The 14,935-nt window shown below is 41.3% G+C and overlaps 1 protein-coding gene across 2 annotated transcripts in view; it reads left to right on the top strand.

Annotated features, from left to right (window-relative positions):
• Positions 1–14,935, top strand: part of LTBP1 (latent transforming growth factor beta binding protein 1) — a 513,632-nt gene that overhangs the window by 45,249 nt on the left and 453,448 nt on the right. For both annotated transcript variants that reach the window (XM_082249446.1, XM_082249447.1), the window contains exon 2: positions 10,423–10,493. In XM_082249446.1, coding sequence (XP_082105572.1) covers positions 10,423–10,493 — 71 coding nt within the window. The remainder of the gene's footprint in view (positions 1–10,422; positions 10,494–14,935) is intronic.

Genomic DNA, 14,935 nt, shown 5'->3' with positions numbered 1-14,935 from the left:
ATCTACTCTTGTCCTCACCTTCCCCATTTCTGCTTTTTCTTTCCATCACTCTCCCTAGTACTTGAGTAACTCACACTCTGCCTCCTAACTTTCTAGCCCTGTTTGCTCCTACTCTACCATCTCTGCCTTTCCTGAGTTGCCTGTTAGCTGTTGCTCCCCTCCTCTTTCCCCAGCCATAAACAGTTTCCACGTTGCCTCCTTCATTTTCCTTGGTCATCAACTAGTAGCTCTTCTATAGCCTCTATACATAGTTACATAGTTAGCCAGGTTGAAAAAAGACACCAAAAGACCAAGTCCATCTAGTTAAACCAATAAAATATATCTTGGGATGAATCCATCAATATTCTTCTCAAAGGGGAGATTGATATGGTTATGCACTGTTTCAAAGTAGACCCAGGATTCAGACAGGAAAATGGGTAAAGAAGGGACAGTGACAGTTGACCTGAAGTTTAGGCATGCTTGAATGGTGCTAAAACTGGAGAGTGCAAATTTTGATGCAGTGGTGCATGTTAGCCAATCAGCTTTTAACTTCAGCTTGTTAAGTTGAGCTTTGCCAATAAAACCTGAAAGCTGATTCGTTTCTATGCAGAGCTGCACCAGATTTTGTACTCTCCGGTTTTAGTAAATCAACCCATCAGGAGTCAGCTTTGTTTAGCACTGTGTCTCCATATTTATGGGTAATTTTAGGACATACAGTAGCTAATCCCCTAGAGATGAATGAATATTTGTTGTGGCATAGTATGTAGTTAAATATCAATTTGTGCTTTTGGATAGGTGAAGTAATTCTGAATCATTTAGGCCCTGTTCACACCTGAGCATATTTTAGCTCATAAAACGCTTATCTCTGAAGTCTAAAAATGCCCAACAAGCAAAATCCTATTCATTTCAATGGCGCCTGGTCACATATGAGTGTTTTGTCACCTGAAGCAAAACACCTGAAGCTAAAAAAAGTACATGAGCTTCTTTTTTTTTTTCTTGGCAGATTACAAGCGTTTTGTTAGATGTCAATGCCTTCCTCCAAACACCTGCAAAAAACGCCTGAAAAAGAGCCCAAAAAAATGCCTGAAAACGATACACTCAGGTGTGAATGGAGCCTAATGCCCCGTACACACGATCCGAAAATCGGGCGAAAAAAACCGCTTGTGAAAAGATCGGACGATAATCTGATCGTTAGTACACAGCTTACGAGAGGCGATCACGACAGTTCGCCCGATATTATCCGGTCGTGCAAGCATAAAAATTTTGATCGTATTATAACACATCGTACGATAATCGTATTATCAGTATGTTGTTCGTCCGAAAAAAATGGTGAGCAGTAGACAGCGCATGAGCAGTAGACATCATTTTCCCCTCACACGCTACAGCGTGGTTACGCATACCGGAAGCTAAGAATTATCGTCCGAGAAAATTCGTATCGTGAGTAACCTCTCCCGTTTAGCGAATATTATTGAGAGCTGCTAGAATACGAAAAAAAACGGATGGAACGTCGCCCGATTTTCGGATCGTGTGTACGGGGCATTATGCTTTTTGTTTATATTTCTATATTTTGTTTATGTTTATATTTATAAGAAGTAAAGTTAGGCCCCTTTCAGTCCCCGTTCACACTAAGGCGACCTGTGAGGTGACCTGGTCGCCTCACAGGTCGCCGTAGGTCACCTTCCATAGGGAAGCTGCGGACCCGTTCTAATAGGAGCGACACAAGTCGCTCTGACTTAGAAAAAGGGTCCGGAGCTTCTTTGGGGCGACCCGGAGGCGACCGCCATAGACTTCAATGTTATGAAGTCCGTGGCGGCCGCTCCGAGGACGTGGCGCGCTGCTCGCACCGCGACCTCGGAGGTCGCCCCCCCAGTTCGGATCGCGGCGATGTGAACGGGGCCTCACACTTATGCAACGCGATTTTACAGCGATTTTGCCGCGATTTTGACACGATTTTGAAAGCAATGGCTATGGCTATATACCTCAAAACGCATTAAAATCGTGCCAAAGTAGTGCAGGAACTACTTTGAAATCGGTGCGACTTCAAAACGCATTTATATGAATGGGACTCATTGAAAATAATGGAAAAGGACTTGTCATGCGATTTTGCGGTACAAAATCGCGGGACAAGTCGCACTAGTGTGAAAGGGGCCTTATATGTATTTAATTGAATTAATGTTATATTTTATTATACAATATATACTGTAGCATCAATGGACTAGTGCTATTTTCCCTTATTCTAGGTCATGAGTTCAAGATGCTGCAGTATTTGCTGTTCTCATGCAGGCTATTTCTTGAAGTCTGATCTTTATCTTCTTATTATAGATAAGGGCCAATGCTGTATTACTTAATAAAACAAGGGAAACCCTGCCAGTACTTATTACAAAGGAATGTGTCAGTGTCTGTGTCAAAGACATCTGTTGTTTTCCTTTTATGTGCCCAAATATTACTTGACTTTGATCATAAGAGGGAAGCAGATTTGCTCATTCTGAATATGGTACAGGTGCAGAAGACTAGAAGTTTATTTACTAAAAGCAAATAAGCTGTTCACTTTGCTAGGGAAGTTGCATTTTGCAAGGGAATTATCCCCAGAGCTTAGTGAATGAGAGGAAGCTCGGCTCACTTCCATCATCCAATCATGTGCAAGCAAAAATGTTATTTTGTTTCATTTTCCCGGCAATTTCGCCACATTCTCTAAGCTCCAGTGAAAATCCCTTTGCAAAGTGCAACTTCCCCTTCAAAATAAAGAGCCAATTTGCTGATATTAAATAAACCCCCATAGCACTTGAGAAACAGGGGGGTTTCTTATGTAGAGAAGTGCTGCCCATATAAACATATTGAAAATATCATCAACACTATTGTTTTTTTCTACTACAGTAAGGGTGCATTTACGCAGGCGCTAAAGAAGCATTTGTGTATTTACCTGTTTGTGGAGTTATGCATAAAGGCTCATTTACCCTTGTGATTGGTGGTAATAAAAACATGCTGTTGAGCCACTAAGGGCGGATCTGCTGACAGATTTACAGCTGCTCAGGGGCTCTGGCCTTCAGCAAAACCCAGCAAAAGAAACATTGCTGGAGGCAATTTACACCGCACATTAATTTGTTAGCATAATTATTAATGTGGAATGTATGCTCCTTGCCAAAGAACATTATTTTTTATCAAGTTGTAATGGATAAAGGTCCACTTTAAGGGCCCTTTTCGCATTGGGCTTTCCGAACAGGTCCACCTGTCAGTTTTTCAGGCGGACCTGATCGGACAATCCATGCACCTCTATGGAGCGGTGGATGTCAGTGGTAACATGTCCGCTGACATACGCTGCTCTCCGATCCGATCCTGTCTGTGAAATCCAGACAGATGGAAACTCTTTTCCATCCATTTCGAAGATGGGATGGGATCGGACAGACAGTCTGTTTTCATCCGATCTCCCATAGAGGAGAGCGGGGATCTGACAGGTCCGTCTCAGCACAGAGAGTGGAGACAGACCTGTCATCCGCCTTCTCAGCGGGGATCAGCAGATCGATCCCGCTAAGGCAAAACGGAGTCCGCCGGGCAGAAAGCCCGTGTGAAAGGACCCTAAATCTTCTGATCCATCCAAAACATATGCTTACCTATTTTCAGGCTGCTCTGCTCTGGTCACATGATCTCCCCTTTGTCAGACAACAGTGGCTGCAGAGGAGAGGAGGGAGCGCTGCATGAATGACTAGTAAAGTTAGAAGCGGTGACATCACCTATTGGCTTCAGTGGCTCCCTCCTCTCCCCTGAAGCCTGAATAGGTAAGTATATACATCTTTTTTACATGGGTTAGTTAGCATAGGCGTTGGGAGGGGGAGGGGCAGTTTTAAGGCTAGTTAGGTGTAAGCTGGAATAACTCCACAAGGAGCTAAATATGCAAACTAAATATGATCTGCCAAAGTATTTGTATAGCTGTTCATCCAGTCCTGAAATACACACAACCTTTCACACAACACATTTGCAAATCTTATAAACCCATATTTTATTTATAACAGAAAAATAGAAAACATATCAAATGTTTATAAAAATATAACACATCCACACTTAGGTGTAAAAACCCTTATGCTGTTTGCCTATACCAGTGGTATTATGTGATTGCTGAATATCCTGCTTAATATACACAGTATCTCACAAAAGTGAGTACACCCATCACATTTTTGTAAATATTTTATTCTATCTTTTCATGTGACACTAAAGAAATGACAATTTGCTACAATGTAAATTAGTGAGTGTACAGCTTGTATAACAGTAAATTTGCTGTCCTTCAAAAGAACTCAACACACAGCCATTAATGTCTAAACCGCTGGCAACAAAAGTGAGTACAGAATGGTGAACATCTGCCCATCTTTACTTATGAGACACTCTGACTCTCTAAGATGCTCTTTTATACCAAATCATGTTACTGACCTGTTGCTAATTAACCTACTGTATATACTCATATATAAGCCGACTTTTTGAGCACAATTTTTATGCTGAAAAAGCCCCCCCACGACTTATACTCGAGTGAGGGTAGTGGTCGTGTCGGGAGGGGGGCTGACCACGTACTTCAGCAGTGTAACATGTCAGTTGAAACACTGATGTCGGGTGTGGGCGGGGCCGGTATGCAGAGTTCTGCCCCTTTGTTCCATGCATAGACAAACAGCAGCTGGCCGATGAGGAAGGTTGCAGGTAGCGGGACCAATTATAACTACTGTCTGTGCACCCACAGTGGTATATATTAAACCTGAATTATGCACCACTGTGGATGCACATACAGCAGTTACAATTGCTCCTGCCCCATGCCACCTTCCTCCCTGGCCAGCTACTGTTTGTCTATGCACGAAACAAAGGGGTGGAGCCCCGCATACCGGCTCCTTCCACACCATACATCAGTGTTTCAACTTGACAGCTCCAATCACTCTCCTTGTGGCTGCCCCCGGATTGCCCACTAATCCCTGGATGCTGTATAAATGTTACACTGTTGCATGCTGTAGGCTGCACTCATTTATGTTCCATCTGATGCCGCCATTCTTCCCTCGGCTCCTGTATGCTGCTAATCAAGATTTTAAGATAAGTGTGCAGTATTTAACTTATTGGTGTCTTTGCAGTTTAACTAATTCCTGAACCTTGCACCCCGTACAACGCATTTCTGAACCTTGCCACCCACCAGCATTATACGCCAGCAGTAACCACCAGCATTAACCACCAGCAGTAACTACCAGAAGTACCCGCCAGCAGTAACTGCCAGCATTACCCACCAACACTACCCACCAGCAGTACCCACCAGCATTACCCGCCAGCAGTAACCACCAGCAGTAGCCGCCAGCAGTAATCACCAGCAGTAACTGCCAGCATTACCCACCAGCAGTAACAACCAGCAGTAACCACCAGCAATAACCACCAGCACTACCTGCCAGTAGTAACCACCAGCAGTAACCACCAGCATTACACACCAGCAGTAGCCACCAGCAGTGACATTTAACCTACTGATGCCTCAATTAATGTAACTTTATTGGTATCTATTTTTATTTTTGAAATTTAACAGTAGCTGCTGCATTTCCCACCCTAGGCTTATACTCGAGTCAATAGGTTTTCCCAGTTTTTTTGTAGTAAAATTAAGTGCCTCGGCTTTAATTCGGGTCGGCTTATACTCGAGTATATACGGTAACTAGTTGCAAATGTTCTTCCAGTTCTTCCTTGTTAGTACAGCTTACTTTGCCAGCTTTATCATTGCCCTGTTCCAACTTTTTTGAGACATGTTGCTGACATAAATTTCAAAATTACCTAATTTATTCTTATATTATTAGTCTCAACTTTTTCGTAATTGGGGTTGTATGTATCCCTGCAGAAAATATACTTAGGCAGATTTTAAATGCTGTCTGTGTCCCCAAGACATTTATCTTCCTGTTCTGACACCTGGACAAGAAATTAAGGTAAATCTCTTTAGCTGCAAAGGACATAAAATACTAACTGCACTGCATTTTCCCTTTTCTACTGGAACATTTGTTTTTATTACTGTCCCCATAAGAAGATTTTCCTTCACTTTTTTCATCAAATAGACAGGAAGGAGAAAAAAATCCCCCAAATAGGCACACAGTAAAAAGTTAATAGTTTTGATCTTTTGAAGTGGGTCTTTGGTTTGTCAAATAGATTTCTGGCAATTAAGACCTCAGATCTCTAAAATCTTATCTCTTTGAAATGATAGTTTAGTGTGACTTGGTCAATGAGAAATGAACAATCTCATTAGGTTCAAGCCTTCATAAAAAGAATCTAGAATGTTTCACCAGTGCTACAGAATTTGTCTATTTAGAAAAGCTTGGTTTTAATTAGTTGTCACCCATATACTAATATGTTACCTTAAAGCGGAGCTCCACCCAAAAGGGGAAGCACTCCTCCCCCCCCCTCCTATGCCACATTTGGCATGTCATTTTTTTTTGGTTGGGAATGGGTACCTAGTTTTGACAGGTACCCACTCCCACTTCTGCTCAGACCGCCTAGGCAATCCGAGTGGAAGTCCCCCTCTCCCTCTCCTTCCCTGCAATTTTCTGGAACGCGTCACAGGTCCCAGAAGATTGCCCAACACTTTTTGTAGCTGCTGACTTTTAATAAACGCAAAAATGATTGGAACTCTGCCTTAAGCATCACTTGATTCACATGGGACCAAGGTAAGGTTCCCCAAAGTAGTCAGTATTGACCTCCAGGGTTTAATGGGACTATCGAAGGGGTTGATAAAATGCTTAGGCTAAAAGAGGGTCAGAAAATGTCTGGGAGTCAACATGTGGTTGATAAATGATGGAAGGTCAATTGGGGCAATCAATCTTTTGCGGTATCTGTAGACCTCCACCCTGGTCCCTAGTTTTGTAGATGTGGTGTCCAGTATCGAGACATCGTTACCCAAGGTCGGATGGTCAGCTGCCAACGAGAGCAGCCCTGAGTTGTATTAATCAGTTTCATGTTATTACTGGACTTGTTTACCAGCATGCTTTGCATTGCATGTCTGTGGCTCTGCACTGTCCCTAGGGCTGCTGTTAACAACCACAGGACCCCATACAGCCAACCTGAACCCCCCCCCCCATCAATAAACAAAGTTAACTAGGCTTCAGTTACAAATGAACACAGTGAGTGATCAGTACCGATCAATTATTGTATACATTCAAGAAAGAGAGGGGCTGGGAAATGTGACATATTTACCAGACCCTTCACCCACTCTTTATTCTGAAGGTTCCTATTGTGTGCTTGCAGCTGCCGGTAAGGGAGTGAAGGAGATGCCAGCTTTCAGCTGCTGCAGAGAGAGACAAACAGGGGATTGGTTCCATGAATTACCTCCTCACCCTCCCTGCCCACATTCACCCAGCTGCCTGGGCCCCCCTGCTGGCCTAGGCCCTGTATAGGACTGATGGTACCCCCCTATCCACAGCCCTGACTGTCTCTTTTGCAGGTAGGAAATACATGTGTTCATTTCCTCTACAAAGCATACTCCCTACCTCAAATTCTGTTGAAGAGCCTGTGCGTACACCCTCCACAAATTCTATTAGAGAGCCAATGAGTACACTCATAGCGATAGGGGTGGTGAACTTATTTCTGTTTATTTATTAAAACTCAACAATTGTAATGGCAGCTGGTGATACCAAGAGGACGTGTTGACAGTACTCACAAGAATATTATTGCTATCAATTATTATTATTATTACCATTATTTGTAGGTGATGAGCTGAAGAGCCTGGGAACCCCTGGACTAAAGCCATTACAATATTATTTATTCTACAATATATTGATAGAGTGTTATATTTTAGGCATCATGCACACAACGCATTTGCTTTGCACCTCTGAACGCCAGAATTCCTGGCAGGAAAAAGCAACCAAAAAATGGGCCTAAAGCCGTGTATTTCACATGAATTTAGGCGCATTTAGACACGTCAAACATTTGAAAATTAATGGATTCTCTTGGCCAGAATATTCGTTTTTTTCTGGTTATTGGAATGCAATAAATAAAGGCGCATTTACATGTGTTTGGGCGCATTCAGCATGTTTTTTTCAGCCTGTAAACATTACTCTTCTAACACGCCGATTAACACCGATGTATAGAGGTGCTTTTACAGGCTGAAAAAAAAAGCCAAATGTCTGTAGAAGTGTTTTTAAGCACAGTGTGCATGAGGCCTTAAGACTATGGTTTAGATATGAACAACAATAACCACTTACGGACCGCCCACCGTGTATTTACATCGGTACTATGACGTTAAAAAACCGGGGTTATGGCAGCAGATAGCGGGCGGCAGGCCACTTTAACATGAGGGTGGTCCCAGCAGCAGATTCACCGCAGGATCACCCTTATGGGCGGCGGGAAAGGTGTCCCCCCCCCCCCTCCTGCCGCTTCCTGGTCATTTTCTCCACTTACCAGGCCCGCCAGCAGTGGGGAAAATAATCCGGTCCGCTCTCCTCTCCGGCAGGAAGTCGAGTGAGGGCAAGATGGCCCCCACTCGACTCTATGGCCTTGGAGGACCAGAGCGACATCATACGTCGCTTCCTAGCAACAAATTTAAAGAGCCCATTTATTTAATTATGAAAAAAAAAAGACTTTTTTCTTCTTTTTTAATGTAGATGTGAGATCTGGGGTCTTTTTGACCCCAGATCTCACATTAAAGAGGTCCTGTCATGCTTATTTCTATTACAAGGGATTTTCACATTCCTTGTAATAGGAATAAAAGCGATCAGAATTAAAAAAAAAAAACTGTAAAAATAAAAAATAAAAGATAAAATAAATAGGAAAATAGAAAATTAAAGCGCCCCATCCCTGTAAGCTTGCGTTCAGACCACACATGTGAGGTATTCCCGCGATTGTTGGAGCTAGAGCAATAATTTGAGCCCTAGACCTCCTCTGTAACTAAACTGGTAACCTGTAGACATTTTTAAAATGTCGCCTATGGGGATTTTAAAGTACCAATGTTTGTCACCATTCCACGAGTGTGTGCAATTTTGAAGCATGACATGTTGGGTATCTATGTACTCAGCGTAAAATTATCTTTCACATTATAGATAAACATTGGGCTAATCTTACTGTTTTCTTGTTTTTTTATTCAAAAAAGTGAATTTTTCCCCACAAATTGCGTTTGTAAGACTGCTGCGCAAATACGGTGTGTGATAAAAAACATTGCAACAATCTCATTTTATTCTCTTGGGTCTCTGCTAAAAAAAAAAAAAAAAATTATATATATATGATGTTTGGGGGTTCTAATTAATTTTCTAGCAAAAAAAAAAAAACAGATTTTAACTTGTGAACAACAAGTGTCAGAAAAATGCCCGGTCTACAAGTGGTTTAAAATTAAATTCTAATCTTGTAAACACTTTATTTTTTGATGTGTGATTTCTTCTTATGACTGTAACGGAAGGAGGGGTTTCAGCTGATGTTTTGTCATACATCGGTATGTGCACCATGCATAAACTTAGATTTCTTTTTCTGACCTTCTAGCAATGTTGATGTCATGCCCACAAGCTTAATATATGTGTACATTAATAAATTAGAATATTAGGCATCTAAAGCTCTCCAGTAATGCTGTTAAAAGCATAACAGACATATCAGCACTAGTGCCATGTACTCTGGCCATGTATTTTTAAGTTCATATTCTTGAGTCTATATCATCATCCCTTATCATTTAGGATGCACCATTTTATGAAATTATTTTGACTTCATTTTAAGTGATATATCAATTCAAACTGTTTTAATGACAAATAAACCTGGAAATGGATTTTCAAGGAAAATGAGAATCCAGATTTTTAGGGGGATCTCTGGGTATTAAAATGAAAGAGTCTTCTACCTGCACAAGCCCCGGTTTAACAGCACCCTCCATCTTTCTATTGATTACATTACTATATATAGAATATATTTTTAGGCTTAGACTTAATAGAATATTTTAGCCTTGCTGAATTTTATGTTTTTTTTGTTAATATTGTTAAAAACGAACATTTTAACCTCAGGCTTCAACACCAAAGTTTACACGCAGTTGGCACTTTGCACCAGTGACACCAGTAATAGAGATATGTTGGGATAACTCTGTATGCTACATGGAAAGAGTCTTAACACAGAGGGCTTGGTTTTCTAAAGACAAATAGAATGTTTACTTTGCAGGGGAAGTTAAACTTTCCAAGGGAACTTTCCCCAGGGCTTAGTGAATAAGGTGAAGCTCTGCTGGTGAAGCTTGCAGTTGATTGGGTATTCTTTGCAATGTCTGGAGAAACTTCCCTAGCAAAGTGAACAGCCTATTTGTCTTTAGTAAATCAACCCCATAGGGTATTCTTAGTTTTCCAGGAAATCCTATAGAAATTACCCAGATGTACAGAAATGAGAAGGTTCCTTGTGTTTAACAGGAATTGAAGTTATTATATAGTATACATAAGTATAGAAAGTATAGTCTACATACTATGTGCAAACCATTAATGTCATCTCTGCTTGTTTCAGGGTTAATGTCTGTGGAGGCAAGTGCTGTCATGGTTGGAGTAAATCAGTTGGATCTGAACGATGCACAAAACGTAAGTATTCAATTCCGAGTCGACCCCTTATCTTCTTTCATTAAATTCATATAGATATTCTATGATAACATTTTAGATATGAAACACAATAAGGCCTCTTGCACACTGTAGATTTTTTCACTGAGCTAAAATACAGCCCATTTATTGTAAATTACACCAAAAAGAAAAAAAGATGGGGCTTTAAATAGGCCGGTGGGAAAGGGAGGATCACAACTCTAACACAATTGTTTCATAAAACAAAACATGTTTATTGAGTCAAAAAAAATGATAAAATCACATAACAAACATATGATAAAAGACACATAAAAAACACATGTGTAGAAATATACTCCCATTGGGAGTGCCGATTCTTCTGTACCAGTAGATGACTGTAACCGAAGGAGGCCCTACGACGCATGTGTTTGTTCTGGTCTCTGATGCAGTGGGAACATCAGTCTTTTTGGTCTCTCTGGCCCTGAGAAAGCCTTGCTGCGAAACGCGTCAGCTTGCTGGGGACCCCTAGACCGTGCAATTATAGAGACCACCACCATCTACTGGTACAGAAGTATCGGCATTCCCAATGGGAGTATATTTCTACGCATGTGTTTTTTTTTGTGTCTTTTATTATATGTTTGTTATGTGATTTAATCATTTTTTTTTACTCAATAAAAATGTTTTGTTTTATGAAACAATTGTGTTAGAGTTCTGATCCTCCCTTTCCCACCGGTCTATTTAAAGCCCCATCTTTTTTTCTTTTTGGTGTAATTTATATGATGAGGGGTGCGGGCCATTTATCACAGTAAATTTGTTGTTCCCATTAATTATGATGTACCTATGCACACAGGCGCGTAAATGAGCGCCGTGCATTATTCAGTAAAAACAAAATAGAAAAATCTGCATTTTTCGTCAGTAATTTACGCCTCATGCACGCAAATACGCGCGATTGCACACAAATGTGCGCAAATGGCCATTTTACATGATGTGCAGAACAAGAATGTGAGAATATGTTTCCGCATGCATGCGAAATTGCATGCAAATACATCAGAAAAAAAAAAAACTGATGAAAAAGTAGATGCTCAAACAGGAGTATCGTGTGCAAGAGGCCTAAGGCAACTTCATTGTTTTGCTTTTTTTGCACACATGTATAAAAAAACATTATAAACCCGAAGATTACATAAAACCCCCAAAACATTATAAATTTTCTGAGAGCAGATACCATAGAAAATAAAATGGCAGTTCCAATTTTTTTATGTCACACGATATGAATGCAACTGTTTAGGAAATGCAAAATTTCAGTAAAAAAATACTCTTTTTATTAAAAAATAAACTTTTTTTTGTTTGGATAGAGTAAGGGAGGGTTATAGCCCCAGTCAGAGGGTTTTTTTTGCCATCAATTTTGGGAAATATTGGGGAGATTTCCCTACACTTCCTGTCCCATAGCCAAAACATGAAGTGAGAGTAAATCCCTCCAAAGTGAGGGAATCCCCGGGGTGTCACCAGGGTCAGAGTCACCATTGGAAGAGGTACACTTTACCACATCTAGATTAATATTCTACAGGCATCACAGAATTCATTGAACCACACATGACCAGGGGTCATTGAAACCTAAATGCTCAGTCAGTATTTAGTGTGCTGTTGGTAAATTGACAATTGTCCTATGACTAATTTACCTGCATAAATCATTTTTGCAATATTTTTAAGAGCCTTTGTCGATGCATTTTTGTTTTACGTCAGACTGGTGCTGCATTTCTATACAACTCTATGAGAATGCACAACCAACCTGAAGCGGGTAAAATGCACTTGTCAGTCAATTATGAATGGTCTCAAAAGCATTTCAATTCATGTCAAATTCACACCATCATTATAATGACCGTTAATACTGGTCTTAAAGAACAAAAAGTGCCAGAAAAGGCTTGGTCTTCAAGTGGGTTGGCTTTTCCAGATTTGCTAACATTTGTTGGTGTGCACTCACCAGATCTGCTGTAGCAGGAGGAATGTTTTTTGCAATAAGTTGAGCAGCCTACAGCATGCAGCACATAGTTACATAGTTACATAGTTAGTGAGGTTGAAAAAAGACATTAGTCCATCCGGTTCAACCTATGATGTGTGTGTGTGTTTGCTTTTAACCGTACATTGTATACCCCTGTATGTTGTGGTCTCTAAGGTGCCCATCTAATAGTTTTTTGAAACTATCAATGCTCCCTGCTGATACGACTGCTTGTGGAAGAGAATTCCACATCCTTACCGCTCTTACAGTGAAGAACCCCTTACGCACTTTAAGGTTAAACCGCCTTTCCTCTAGTTTTAGTGAGTGGCCACGTGTCTTATTGTATCTCCTTTCTCTGAATAGTTTGTTCCTTATGCTAGGGTCGCCAGTACAGTATTTGTACATTGATATCATATCCCCCCTCAATCGTCTCTTCTCCAGAGAGAATAAGTTCAGTGCTTGTAGCCTTTCCTCATAGCTGATGTCCTCCATTCCCCTAATCATTTTTGTTGCCCTTCTCTGGACTTTCTCCAGTTCCAGCACATCCTTCCTGAGGACCGGTGCCCAGAACTGGACAGCATACTCCAGATGTGGCCGGACCAGAGTCTTGTAGAGTGGGAGAATAATCTCTTTATTACTGGAGTGAATCCCCTTTTTTATACATCCCAGTATTCTGTTGGCTTTGCTTGCGGCGGCTTGGCATTGCATGCCATTGCCAAGCCTGTTGTCTACCAGTACCCCCAAGTCCTTTTCCATCCTAGACTCACCCAGAGGTTTCTCCCCTAGTGAGTAGCTTGCTTTCTGGTTTCTGGCCCCCAGGTGCATTACTTTACATTTTTAAACATTAAACCTCATCTGCCTTGTAGTTGCCCACCCCGTTATTTTGTTCAGGTCCGCTTGCAAGGTTTCCACATCCTGCATAGAAGATATTGGCAAGCCTAGTTTAGTATCATCTGCAAATACTGAGATTGTACTAGATATCCCCTCCTCTAGATCATTTATGAATAAATTAAACAGGATTGGTCCCAGGACAGAACCCTGGGGGACCCCACTTTCCACACCCGCCCAATCCGAGTACTCCCCATTAATCACCACCCTCTGGACTCTCCCCTGGAGCCAGTTCTCTATCCAGGCACTCACCTTATGGTCCATACCTACCTTCCTTCGTTTGTACAGTAAGCGTTTGTGGGGAACGATGTCAAAGGCCTTTGCAAAGTCCAGATACACCACATCCACAGGCTTTCCCTTATCTAGGTGGCAGCTCACTTCATCGTAGAAGGTTAATAGATTGGTTTGGCAAGAACGATTTTTCATGAATCCATGCTGATTACTACTTATAATACCGTTTTCATTACTAAAGTCTTGTATGTGGTCCCTTAACATCCCCTCCAAAATTTTGCAGACTACTGATGTTAGGCTGACCGGCCTATAGTTACCCGGGATACATCTCGGCCCCTTTTTAAATATTGGTACCGCGTTGGCTTTTTTCCAATCAGCTGGCACCATACCCGTCTGTAAACTATCCTTAAAGATCAAGAATAATGGTCTGGCAATCACCTGGCTGAGCTCATTAAGAACCCTCGGGTGCAAGCCATCCGGTCCCGGGGATTTATTCATGTTAAGTTTCTCTAGTTTAGCTCTAAGTCTATCTTCTGTTAGCCATGGCGGTGTATTATTTAGTTCGGCCTTACAAGCAAGGTCCGTGTAGCCCCCCGATTCTTTTGTGAAGACTGAATAGAAGAAATTATTTAACACTTCTGACTTTTCTCTGTCCTCAGTGGCCATATTTCCTTTGTCATCTTTTATGGGGCCAATGTGTTCTGGCCTCGCTTTCTTACTGTTTATATACTTAAAGAATTTCTTGGGGTTCTTTTTACTCTCCTCCGCTATATGTCTCTCGTGTTCTATTTTAGCTGCCCTGATTTCATCTTTACATTTCTTATTACACTCTTTGTAATGCTTAAATGCTTCCAATGACCCCTCAGTCTTGTATTTTTGAATGCCTTTTCTTTAGCACTAATATACATTTTTATGTTGGGGTTTAGCCACCCAGGGTTTAGTTTTGCTCTTTTAAATTTATTTCCCTTTGGAATGCACTGGCCAATCCCCTTGTTCAGTTGCTCTCCCATTTTAGGAATTTGTAGCTACTTCTGAGTTAGTAGAGACTGATCTGCTGACAGCCTAAGGCCCCTTTCACAAATACGGTCTATTGGTCCGTTTTCATCCATCCGTTGACGGATGAAAAACGGACATCAATGCATCTCTATGTAAAAACGGATGATCATCCGTTAACATCCATTTTCATCCGCTTCCGTCAATGCCCGTTTTTTGGAATGGATGAGCGCCCTATTTTTCATCTGTCAAAAGAATGGATCGGACGAAAAACGGATGTAAACGGACAAACGGTCCGTTTTTCTTCAGTTTTTGCATTGGTAGTGGATGTAAAAAAAAACGGATGAAAAAACGAATGAAAAAC

This window comes from Pelophylax lessonae (genome assembly GCF_965119305.1).
Source record: "Pelophylax lessonae genome assembly, chromosome: 3".
Taxonomy (NCBI): domain Eukaryota; kingdom Metazoa; phylum Chordata; class Amphibia; order Anura; family Ranidae; genus Pelophylax; species Pelophylax lessonae.
This window is presented reverse-complemented; position numbering and strand designations above follow the sequence as displayed.